The following is a 13179-nucleotide window of genomic DNA, read 5'->3' on the forward strand; positions in this document are numbered from 1 at the left end:
CCAATTTATTCCGGAAAATAGTAAGATCATCCAGGGGCAATTTCATGAAGATGGCAGTATGGATAGTTGTCCTGAAAGGGAGATATTGGCTACAACTCTGAAAAGGAGGCTGAACTTCAAGGTACTTGAAACTGAAAGTGTCAATGATACTTAGCATATTCCCAGTACAGTAGCCATAAGAGCTGCATAATCCACAGGAATAGAAAAAAAAGACTGAATTCTATAAAGTGAACCTCTTTGTGATATTAAAATATATATACTTTTTAAAACTACACAACTGTGAGTGGAGAGAGAGCATATTTTTATTGTTTTCAGACTATTTTCCCTATAATACTATCTAGTCAACCCTCCATCCCAAAACATATATTGTAAACAAGGAACACAATAAACATCAACAAAGACTATGTATAAAATATAAATGTCTAATTTTCCTTCTAAGTGGATAAAATTGTGAACTGAATCATATCTCCTGGATCATCTTCCCCTAATAGAGTCAGAATTCTGAGAGTTGTAGTCACAACATATCTAGAGGAGAGCAGACTGTCTATTATGGAGAGGGACAACTTCTCTATATATGAACATTGATACAGTATATTATTTATACCTCTGTACAACAAAGGGCTTTCAATACAATCCTTCTAATTCATACTTTTTATCTCTCAGGCTTTTGTCCTGTAAAGATTCAAAGTTTAAAATATTATTTTAAAGCAATTTATGAGCATTTTTTAAAAAGCTGATTACAATTAAAATATTGACCCACTTTCTTTTCTAACTACAGTTAATCTCTGAACTTCTTTCAATCTGCAATACAGCCATCCTGAAATTTAGTAGTACATTTCAAAATCCCAATTAGACTGGATAGTCAGAGAAAGTAGAAGGCATGAACTATACTTGTAGCCTTATCTTCTACTCGTTTACTTTCATATCTTCATAGACAGATAATAACTTGAAAAGGGCTCTGTGTTCACCTTATAAAAATAGTTAAATCATAGGGTGTGGATTCCACAATATGTTAATTAGGCTTTATGATTAACTGTTCCTTTGATTTTAGTGGGATTAAAGTGTGGTTAACAGCATATATCCCAGCAAATTGCTAATGGCACATTTATTCAGATTCATTCAGTTTAGAACATTTATTTCACTTGTAAAGAAAACTCAGAGCATTTCCATGTCACCATTATTTTCAAAGCAGTTTGTAAGTGACCTGCAAATGAGGCTGCCAGCTTCAAAGGGAACTTGCTGAGATCAGGGTGATCCAATCAAACATCCCTCTAGATGATCAGGAGGAGAGTGTAAAAATGCCACTTAGCCAGATTCTCCCAGATTCGTCTGGAATCAGAAAAAGCTGAGTTAGCTCTCCGAGTAAGCCAACTTCATTTGATCAAACTCATCTAAAGTAATTTTGAACCGACACAATGTCTTCAAGCTGAGATATCCCTTCTTTGGTTTTTATCATGACAAGTCTTCATCCAGTTTTTACCTTAATTGTTCACATGGAGATGTGAAGCCTTTAATCTCTTCATAAATCCTACATCAGCCAATGGTTCTTTTTGGGGAAATAAGAGGCTTTAAAAAAGGACAGTGTCATTACATGCTAAAAGCAAGTAGCATGAATAATGATGACATAAGCAAACTGTTGCTTTTTCTTGTATGAACTGATTCAAAGTAATATGTCAGTCATTACTCAAACTATCCAAAATATAATATAAAGTGTGAAAACTGGGTGGAGTAGAAAGAGTACTGCTTTTTTCAGTTCTTTGCTAAGAACAGGATATATGGTTTAACAATTCTGGTCCAACAACTTTTCCAGAATAAAACGTGTTTCTGGCCAGTAAAAATGAACTGAGATTTCATGTTTTAACTTTCACCTCTGCCAACTGGAGTATTGTGTGTTTTGACCCTAAATTGTGATCAATACAACTTTCAAAGGCATCTTCCATAATCTAGTATTATAAAAGTAGTCCTTTGGATTCAAAGAAGGTATCCAGTTGTGCAGTTCATCTGTGAACATGGAGGCAGTTCTGCAGTCCCACTTTGGAACTGCACTCTAGAGCAATGGAGGGACTGGAAGTCCATTGTTATAAGAACTGTGGGTGTTATTCTGTGACGCTTTTCATGGTTTTCTATGGTTTTGGTGGTACTTGTATTCAAAACAGGTTTTCTCAGCAGCTGCAGCTTCTATTTCCCTTGGCTGGATGTCATAATGGTATAGGATTTCCTTCAAGGCATCTCTGTAGTGCTTGCATGGATAAGCTTGATGTTTCTTACCAATCTCTAGTACACCATAAAGCAATTGATGAGACATATGGTAGTTATCCATTCTTTTTTTATAAAAAGATGTTTATTAAACACAAATAAAAACATTGGGCACAGTGTAAACTATCCTGGCAAAATCTATGCCATACATGCTAAGATATCAAGTTATACATTGTAGCCACCCTGTTTTTTAACATTTGATCCATACCATATTTACAAATAAAAGAGTATTCTATTTCCAGCCATGTTGGTTTGTGTTGTACATTCTTGTACATTCTTGCATTTATCATTCCATACGTAATTCTAGTCTCCATTCTATGAATCTTAGCCCTAGCCTATTTGGGGCTTTCCCTTTTATATTCCAACCATCGATAAAATTTATCTCAGATCTTATAGTATTCTGATTCATCTTTATTCTTCAATTCAGGGTGGTCATCCATTCTGATGGCACATCTCACCCACTGAATCTGGGATCTGATAATGAGAGATGCAATGCTGGAAGATTTTGACCAATCCAAGACCTCCAGGTTGGAGACAGCCTTGCCAAAGAATGTCAAGGATGGAGCAGAGAGGAGTCATGTGAAGTTTCCCCAGTTGTTTGATGTGTTATTGGTACAGAATCCAGGACTCACATGTATATAGGAAAGAAGGGTTAACCAGAGCCTTTCAGCTTTGTGGCGATATGGGCATTGTATTGAATCAGCATTCTAGTATGCTACCTCCCCAGAGCCTGGCCACCTTTGCTGACCATAGAGTCAAATTATTTCTCCAAAGATTCATTGCTCAAGATGATACTTCCAAGTATTTGAAGCTGTTTACAGTTGTCAGCTGGGTATAATCAACAGTGATTTTGCTTCATTGCTTCGACCAGCTTGGTATTTGGCATGGGCTGGTGAAGTACTTCAGTCTTGTCAGTCTGATAGTCAGACTGATAGCAATGTCTAAGAATTTGTTCAGCATCAAATGTACAATAGTTCACCAACTTGTGTGCCAGGGGGATACAGGTATCCACAAAGAGAGTTTCGTGAATAAACATAGAGGCACCTCATTCATGTATTGAAGTGGCAAGGAAACAGAGAGCTGTCCAATTAGTACTTAATGTAAACTCCTACTTCAGAGCCTAGACAGCAAGTGACAACATGCAGGCAAAGAACAGATTGAACAATACTAGGGTTAGCACACAATCTTTCTTCATTTCATTGGAAGTGGCAAATTCAGCTGACATATCACTGTTGTGAACGACCTGTCATGTCATTTTGTGTATACTAACTGAATCAACTTCACAAATTTCCTCAGGCATCCATAATGTCTCAGGATGGTCCAGAGAACCTTCTCATTTATAGTGTCAAATGCCTTTGCCAGGTCAATGGAGATAGAACGAAGAATAGAAAAACAACAACACAATCTTGGATATCCCTCACAGCAAATATCATAACTCTGCTGTACAAAAGCCATACTGTGACTGTGGAAGGTTCCTTTCCAAGACAGTGGCAAGGCTGTTCTGGGGAATGCAGGCAAAGATCTTACTTGTGATGGACAGCAGTGAGATAACTTCTAGTTTCTGCATTCTTATTAATTATTAATTATATATCATCATAATAAGTATTAGAAGCTATAAACTGGTAGTAAAGCCATTATAAAAGTAGCTGATTTATGAAGTGCTAACAGTAGTTCAAGCTCCTATTCTGCCCTGACCAGAAACAGGAGTATTATATTATCTACCTGAGAAGCTGGGGGAAGAGGGTGCCTGGGAACATTTCCTTTGGAATTATTAGCTGACAGTAAAAGGTCCACAAAACTTGTAAGTCAAATTTCCAGTTCCGTAGAACAATCACCTGGGATGACCAGGATTATTCTATTTTGCTTTCCTCTTCTGTTGCAGGAGAAAGATGGGGGAGGGAAAGCAGGTTTCCTAATCATAGTTTCCCAACTCCTCCTGATACTGATGGGAGGGGGAAGAATCAACGTGGTTCCTTTTCTTATGCCTTGGCAGAAAAATTAAGAGACCAAGGAAGGGAAATGGGTCCCCTTTCCCTACAGAGTTGCTGCCCTTTGCTTTTTTTCTTCTGGAAGAAAATCCCAGCTTAAGAGTGAATAGATCTTGAACCAGCATTTCCACTGTCAGGCAGCTGATGAGTGCTATCTTGCTTCCCTTCTCCTACAAAGGAAGTGGGGAAGACTGTTCTTTATCTGGCACCCCAAGTCAATCAAGTCAATCAAGGGCAGTTTTACCAAAAGAGACACCAACTGAAGAACCCTCTCCACCCTGTTTCCCCCTGCAGCTTTCACTGAAGCAGCAAGTTTTTACATGTGTGCAGTAGTCTTGTGGGCATGTATATATAAGCCCCCTCTCTCCCTGGATAGGTACTGTACATATACTATGTAGATAAGCAGTTTTGCAGCCAGCATTCCTGCTGCAAAAGTAACTTTCCATCAGAGTGCCACCTGATATCCCCTCCTATGCATCAAAAAGGTCCACTTTTCCAGTCACTTCAACAAGAAAGATGGAACAAATGGCTTTTGGGGAAAGTGGGAGAACAGCAACTCCCCCTCGCAATAAGAGGTACCATATTTTTCAGACTATAAGATGCTCTGGACTATAAGAACTAGCTTTTGGGGAGGAAAACAAGAAAAAAAAAATCTGCCTCTGCCTCCAAGCAATTTGCCTCCTTGCAGCACACAACCAACAGCCTGGTCAGCTTCAGCACAGTCTGATTAAGCACAAACAGTTCATTGGTGGTTGGATCTGCCTCCTGGAATACTACCTATCAGCTGCTCCAGGCTGCGGGGATCACCACCGCCCATTGCTGCTGTCGCCACCCATTTTCGGCCTCTGCATATCCTGTTTTTGGCCATTGTGTGCCACATTTTCAGCTCGTTCCAGGCAGTGGGGATAGGCAGCAACGGTGATGATCCCCACTGCCTGGAACAGGCCAAAAATGGTACAGACGAAGGCCGAAAATGGGACGCATGGAGGCCAAAAATGGGAAGCATGGAAGCGACGATAGGCAGCATTGGTGATGGAGGCAATGAGCAGTGGAAATCCTTGCAGCTGATAGGTGGTTCAGCTGCTCATGCTAAATCAGGCTGTGCTGAAGCTGACCAGGCTGTTTGCTGTTTGCTGTAAGAAAGCAAATTGCTAGGAGGCAGAAGACGAAGGATGGGAGCTGGTGAGTGAACGGGGCTTCAGCAACACTCTGTCTATAAGATGCATTTCAACCCACTTTTGTGGGGGCAGAAAGTGCATCCTATACACCGAAAAATATGGTAAATTGTCCTAGAAATTGCTGTGTGTATGTGACCTATCCTTAAACTTACCTTGATATGATGTATTTTAGAAAATATTTGTAGGATTGAACTGCACAATGATGATGTTACTAATTTGGTAATGGAATATCTGAAAGAAAACAGCCAAGCTCAGAGAGCACCAAGGATCCCACATGTTACATTTTAGACAGACTAGATTTGTGATGGAAGAAGTTGGAAAACTATAAGTGCAGGAGGAAAACGCCATCTCAACTGCTTTCTTGGTAAGTCATTATTTGCTGAAGGACTTTCGACTCCATGTTTAGCAAGTTGGGAGGAGGAGCTTAATGTAACTTCCACAGTATGCCATAATTAAGAGTCAGTTAGTTAACTTGTCCATTCAAATGTGAGGCAATTCCAAGCCCTATCTTATCAGTTGTCTGATGTTGGATAATTGAAAGTACAATTCCCATAAACTTACTCTTTCTTAAAAAATACATTGAATTGAATTGAATTGAATTTATTGCATTTATATGCCACCCTTTTCCCCGAAGGGGACTCAGGGTGGCTCACAATCCAAGTCAGGGAAGGGGTACAGATGGCAGCCATAAAACATGCCTCCAAAACTTGCAATATTCAAGTCAGGCTAAGTACTGCCTGGCTGGACAATGGGAAGAAATTATTGAAGTAATGAAGCCTTGCCAACTCTTTGAAGAAAGCCAGGTCAAGAAACACATATAGGATAAACTATTGGAACTCTATTTTGTTGCTCTAGGGTGTAATAACAGAATCTTGAAAGTCATACCACATTTCTCTTATAACAAAGAGAATCACGGTGGGTCAATTTTGAGTGCCATTCTTATCTTTCTGGGCTAGGTTTATGTCAGGGGTGTCAAACTCAATTTAATTGAGGGCTGCATCAGGGTTGTGTTTGACCTGGAGGGGGAGCTGAGGGGGGCGTGGCCAGCTCTCGACATCACTCGTGTTGGGGGAACTTGTGATGGTCCGAGTGGTCCGCAAGTGAAAACTGGCTCCCAAGCTCCATTTTTGACTGTGATGGCCTCCTGCAATCTTCTGCCACTGAAAATGGAGCTCAAGAGGGCTGCACATGGGCCTCATGAGCTCCGTTTTCAGCTGCGACAGCCTCCTGCAACCCTATGCCAACAAAAATGGAGCTTGGGAGGCCACGTGCAGCCCTCCCAAGCTTTGTTTTCGCTGGCAGAGGCACTTTCCTGTTTCAAGGGCAGCCCCACAGACCAGATCTAAGCATCCCATAGGCTGGATCCATAGGTTGGATTATGCTATATACCTTCCTCAGTGCTATTTTGGAACTCTTCTACGCTTGCCAGCCAAGTAATATTGTAAGATTAGGTAAACTTTTTAATTAATTACGGTAATCTAGTATCTTCATTGATTGTTCAATCAAACAAGACAAATGCCATCAGTATGGGTTCAGTTTCTATTTTAAATCAAATCAGAAGAGAGATATGATATATAAATGAAAATTAGACTTGTCAGGTAGCTAAATCACAATAGCATTGCTATTAGAAAAGTCAGTCACATATCTTTCTGATCTGTGTCTTCACTAATTTAAAAATCATCCTTATTTGTACATATTTGATTGAATTCAATTGGGACATTTCCAAAGGCACACATGGACTTGAGCCGGGATATTGATTGCAATTAACTGTATAGTCCAATCCTATGAAACCTATCTAGTGTGAAGCTAAGTTAAAGTCATTATGCATGAAACCATAACCAAATTTACTTGGGAAAAGTTCCAACAAGAGTCCACCCCCCAATAAAATTAGAATAGCTTAGGAAGTAAAACAGGAATGCCTTTTCTATTGTTAGAAAATCCGTACCCAGTACATACTGTAAGAAAGAAAACTAGTGTGGACTGAATGACAAGGTGCTTGAAAATGAAGTAACATTTAATGATTAAGAAATCTAAGCCTACCTGTAACAGTATATCAACCATATTGCTTAAACAATAATATTATGCCACCCAACAATATTCAGCAAATAACAAATGCATTACAGTATAGCATGCATGCAGAGGATCTGACAAAGAGACATTCCAGAACCGCAACTCTGTGGGAATAAGCAACAAGAATAATTAACACTCCACAATTATATCTCAACGCACGGACGGCCCGATCCGGAGCACTCTCTCAGACTGTAGTTTTAAAAGCGCGCAAGGGGGCTGGTAGCCCGCGACCATCGACTGCCAACGAAGGAAATGGAAGGGGGCTACTAACACCGAATGCGCTCAGGAGTTTATAAAGGAACCCGGACAATCCCCGAAAAACATACGCCTAGCCAGCCCACTGACACCTTCCCAGCCGGCTACATCTCTATATTCCGCCAGTCCCGCATTACAAGCCGCATGCAACGCTCAGAGAATGCAGACCAGCGAAGGAGGCGTGACTTCCCCCGCTCCGCCCCTTGGCGTCCTCCTGCGTGCCTGCCGCCGCGCCTCCTTCCCCCCCTCCCCGAGCCGGTGTGTCTCGAGCGATCCGCTTGCGCGTTGCGTTATTTTCTGCTTTTCCCAACTCTCCCACCTTCCCTTGTTCTCTTCTCCTCCCCGCCCCTCGCGCGCCAGCCTCGCGGCGCTTCCAGCGTCGGTTTATTCCCTTTCCCCTCCCCTTCTTCTCTCCCTGCCATTCCTTCCCTCCCTCGACTCCCCGCTGTGGTCGGGGTGGGCCAAGCAGCGAAAACCGGAGGGTGCAGGCAGCCGAGTCAGCCCGAGGGTTGCCAAGGCAGGGACTGGCTGGCGCCTGAGGGGAGACCCCCCCTCCTTCCTACTCCTGTCCTCGGCGCCTACGGAGAGCAACCGGACCGGCTCATAAAAGAAGACCGAGGAGCGACGGGGAAGTGGGGGGGGGGGAGAAACGCCCCCCCCGGACCTGGAGCAGCAAACATGAGGTGAAGTAGGGGCTTATTCCAACGGGAGAAATCACCGGGGAGGGTGGGGAAGACGTCTCTCGCCCCCCCCCCCCAGCATTGGGCTCGTCCTTTCTGTCTCTCTGTGTGTGGTGGTGGTAGGGAATGCTCGATGGAAACCGTGTGCGGGTAAGTTTGAGGAAGGGGCCCAGCCCCTCAAAATGAAGCGAGGGCTTGACTGGGAAACCCCGGCGAAATGGAGAAGGAGAATCCTAATAGGGAAGCCTCGTGTACTACTATAACGTACCTCTGTTGAGACGAAAGATGCACGAAAGACCACCATGAGTCGGCTTGGGGCGGGGGGGGGGTGTTCCCTACTCCTCCCCCTGCTGGACACGCGTGCTCATTATTCACCCCCACCACCACCGGGCCCCTTAACCCGTATCAGGCGATGAATTTCTGTTTCCCCAGTATTGTGTTGGGGCTTCCTTTCTCGAAAGTGGGGGAAGTTTGTGAGTGGATGTTAGTCGGCGGGTGAAAAAAAGGAAAGGTGGCGCGGATGCTGTGTTTCCCCAGGACCAAATGGCTCATTTGACATGTACCGCTTTTGTTGCATTTAGCAGGGTCGTCCTAGAGGTATAGGGGATGATAGAAGAAGACGGAGGGAGGTGAGGTCATTGCATTTAAAGGAGTTAAAGGCAGCGTTTTTAAAAAGGGGAGGGAAGGATTGGAACCGGAGAAAGAAGATGAGGCCCTGGCTATTTTCCGAGATTTTATGTGCATTTAAAAGAAAAATATTCGCATTTTGAGATTGTAACCGTTGCTTCAGAATATTAGATGGAAGAATTAAAAAGTAATACCCCCCCCTTTTCCCCTCCCCTCAAATTGACTGTGTTGCATTGCAGTAGCTCATACTGGGTTTTTCTTTGTGTGATCAATAAATAGGAAAAAGTCACTGACATAATACCCCAGCAACGGTATGTATTTGCATGTAGAATTTTTAAAGGGGCCCCATCCAAAGCGTCATTACTAATCGGCATTCTCTTGATTTTCTCCCCCTCCCCCTTAAACCATGCCGGGATTCCTTTCATTTTGAAACCCTTTTTTCCCTGTGTATTTTGCATTCTGTGACCACCTCTCTGGCTTTGACGCAATACTTAGAAATGGGACTTGTTAGGCTCTACATCAGCTCCAAGGAAACTATCTTCTTAATATAAATAGTGTAGGTTGTGTATAAATTAATCTTTCTTTCCAGAGAGTTGACGTTATTTTTATAAAATTTATGGAAATGTTGGTAAGTTTTTATAATACAATAAGATTCACATGATACATCCTAATGTGTTGGTGAGACAAAAAGAATTTGATTCTACATAAAATTTAAATACTTTACCTTTTAAACTTTTTCTCCCAAGGAATTAATGCCCTTTCTCCCACCCTGAGAGCTGTATAATCTTCAAAACTTCTGTTAACAAGATGCCAGGGTACTTCTCTTGATTCCTACTTTCTGCTTATAAATCTGCAATATTCTGATTACCATTGGTTGCCCTGTATGTGCTTTAGGGTGAAGGTTTTTCCAAGTTATCTTTTTTTAGTATTATGTAAAATCAATTAACTGTATTGTACTTTTTGACAATCCAGGATATTTTTATGCTTTAACTGAAATTGAATTTATATCTTAAATGTTTGATATCTTTAAAACATTTCAGTCAGAATATTTTGATTTTTTAAAATACTTTGTGAGGCTATGACTAGATACTGCAAAAATTATTTTTTCAGGAACTTGTATTGCTTTTGAGATTTCAAATAGAGTAGCCACTATTAATTATAGGGTGTGTCTATATAATGAGTTGAACACGTGGTAAAAAGAAATATTAGTATGTGCTCCAGTTAATACCATGTATTTAAGTATATGTCAGCTTATTTAAACAAATTGTATTCCTTGTAAATAATGACTTTAGAAATTACCACAACATAGGCTATACAAAATTGGCTTCCTTTATTAGTCTGTTAATCCACCATCCTATTTTCTTAAGTTTTGCTCTATTAAATGCCTGTGAAAAATAGACTGTAAATTCATTGGATTTATTGTAAGTATGATTAAGAAGGTAAACACAGAGATTATTCAAACAAAGGTCTGATATTTTATGGCTTTTTGCCAACTGCAGCATTAAATAGAGCTCTTATTTTGGGGTGAATTATCTCATTGATTCTCCAAGTGGTCAAATGGATTTTTAACAATATCACCTTTCTGGATTTTTAACAATACACCTTTCTGCTATTTATTGAGGACAGACACTCCTTTGATATGTAACCTAAGATAATTAAAAATTCCAGTCTGTGACGAGAAATTGAAGAAGTTCGGTATATTTAGCTTTAGGAAAAGACAACTGGGATGTAGCTTGTTGTGTGTGTGTTGGGGGGAGATATGATAGCATTTTTTAAATAGCTTGAAACAATATCATAGAAGAAGTATGCAGGGCACTTAATAATAATTTAAGATATTTTCCTAACCTATTAGCAGAGTTAAGTCATAAAGAAAACCAGTTGGTTACCTTATATTGAATATATTCAATATTCTGACATGAATAAACAAACAAACAAACAAACAAAGGGAAAGGAGCAATTTAGAGTGCTTTGCTTTGGATTCCTACGTTGAGGAGATTACTGGACTTGATGGGATGACTTATTTTGTTCTGTTCTCCCCCCCCCCCATAAAATTTGAACAGTTGTTTAAAATACTGATGAATTTTAACATGTAGAAGAACTTTTATTATATGCTTATATGAAATGTGTATTGGAAAGATTTGTCTGTTTTCTCAGGAAATAATGGAATCCCCTCTCCTGCCTGTGTGTGTGTGTGTGTGTGTGTGTGTGTAATGTAGCAACTCTGGTTTCATTCTTTTAAGACCAAGGCACCATGAAAAATCAGACTATAGTACTTATAGTCAATCTGATGTGCTGTGATAGACAGCAGGCTAGTACAAAAAAATAGAAATATAGCTATTTTCTTCTTTGTCCCAAAGGTACTTTTTCAGGAGACAACTGGACTTTCTTGTTTTTCTTTGAAGACATTTCGTTTCTCATCGAAGAATCTTCTTAAGCTCTGACTGGATGGTGGAGAATGGAAGGATTTTTATTCCTTGCAGACAGCTGGTCATTTGCATTCTTTTAGAGAGTCACTGAGGCCATCCCCCACCATCCAGTCAGAGCTGAAGAAGCTTCTTGGATGAAAAGCAAAAGTCTTAAAGAAAAACAAGAAAGTCCAGTTGCCTCCTGAAAAAGCACCTTTGAGGCAACCATGTCCTGGATGACCTGTGCTCTGAACAAAAACTGTTATAGAAAATCCTCGTCTTACAACCATTTGTTTAGTAACTGTTCAAATTTACAACAGCACTGAAAAAAGTGTCTTACAATGATGCAGCATTCCCATGGTCAAGTGATCAAAATTCAAACATCTGGCAACTGGTGTGTATTTATGACAGTCGTAGCATCTTGGGGTCATGTGATGGCCATTGTTTGGGGGCAGGCTCATATCAGTCATTTCCATCCAGTACACTAACTTTTATTCAATTCAGTGCACTGAATTATATATGAGATGAGTGATACAGCACTTGAATTTTAGGACAATACTTCAGGCATCAAAGACATCCTAAATTGCTCTGTACTTCTTTGGAATAGTTGTACAATAGGGTGGTATTACAATATTAGTTTTGAACCATTAACACATATTTGTAGAAAATTATTATTGCTGCCTTTCAAAACTTTGTTTCAATCTATTAGCTGCTCTTGATAAGGCTTTAAAATAGGAATCATTGTTGAAAAGAGAAAATGATTATAAATAATTTGAAATATTTATAGGTAGGCCAGTTTATATGAATTGTTATTAGGATTAGGGCTAGTAGTGTGTGTATAATTTTAAATGTAAGCTTACACTGAAATATTGGTATTAATAATTGTTTTTGAATTCTACTTTTAATACAGCAATAGCACTTAGATTTATATGCCACTTTATAGAGTTTTACAGCCCACTCTTAAGTGGTTTGCAGAGTCAGCTTATTGCTCCCAACAATCTGGGTCCTCATTTTACTGACCTTGGAAGGATAGAAGGCTAAGTCAACCTTGAGCTGGTCAGAATCAAACTCCTGGCAGCCAGCAGAATTAGCCTGCAATGCTGCAATCCAACCACTGTGCCACCATGGCTTAGGTGTTAGAATGCAATATAGTACCGTATATACTCGAGTATAGGCCGACCCGAATATAAGCCGAGGCACCTAATTTTACCACAAAAAACTGGAAAAGTTATTGACTCGAGTATAAGCCTAGGGTGGGAAATGCAGCAGCTACCGGTAAATTTCAAAAATAAAAATAGATACCAATAATGTTTTTGAATATTTATTTCAAAGACAAACAGTAAACTAGCGGTGTATTCAATGAAATACTTCACTCACCTCATGATGCTGATGTCCTGCTGTGATGATGATGTCCCGTGCAGCTGCGGGAGCGATGTCCCGCCTCCTATGACACACGGCACAGTGATTCCTATCATTGGATCACTGTACCAGAGGAGGTGGGACATCGCTATGTGGCTGCTTGCCATAACAAGGAGGAGGTGGGACATCGTTGCAGAGCGGCAGGAGGGGGAGGAAGGGGAATCGTAAGACAGCCCTGCATTACATTAGAACGTGAGGAGGGGGGATGGTGCGGTGCGCGCTGCGCGGCAAACTGACACAGAGGGAGGGGAAACTCACAGGGGCACTGGGCCATTCACGAGTGTCACCCAGAGGCATGGCC

The 13179-nt window shown here is 40.8% G+C and overlaps 1 protein-coding gene across 3 annotated transcripts in view; it reads left to right on the forward strand.

The window, feature by feature from the left end:
- Positions 1-7987: 7987 nt before the first annotated feature.
- The window catches only part of ENAH (ENAH actin regulator), a 71466-nt gene continuing 66274 nt past the window's right edge, over positions 7988-13179 (forward strand). The window contains exon 1 of one of the 3 annotated variants that reach the window (XM_032215366.1): positions 7988-8430. In XM_032215366.1, the coding sequence (XP_032071257.1) occupies positions 8426-8430 (5 nt within the window). In that variant the 5' untranslated portion in view covers positions 7988-8425. The remainder of the gene's footprint in view (positions 8431-13179) is intronic. The other 2 variants (XM_032215367.1, XM_032215368.1) reach the window with 2 other exon arrangements.

Source organism: Thamnophis elegans, chromosome 4 (genome assembly GCF_009769535.1).
Source record: "Thamnophis elegans isolate rThaEle1 chromosome 4, rThaEle1.pri, whole genome shotgun sequence".
NCBI classification, from domain to species: Eukaryota; Metazoa; Chordata; class Lepidosauria; order Squamata; family Colubridae; genus Thamnophis; species Thamnophis elegans.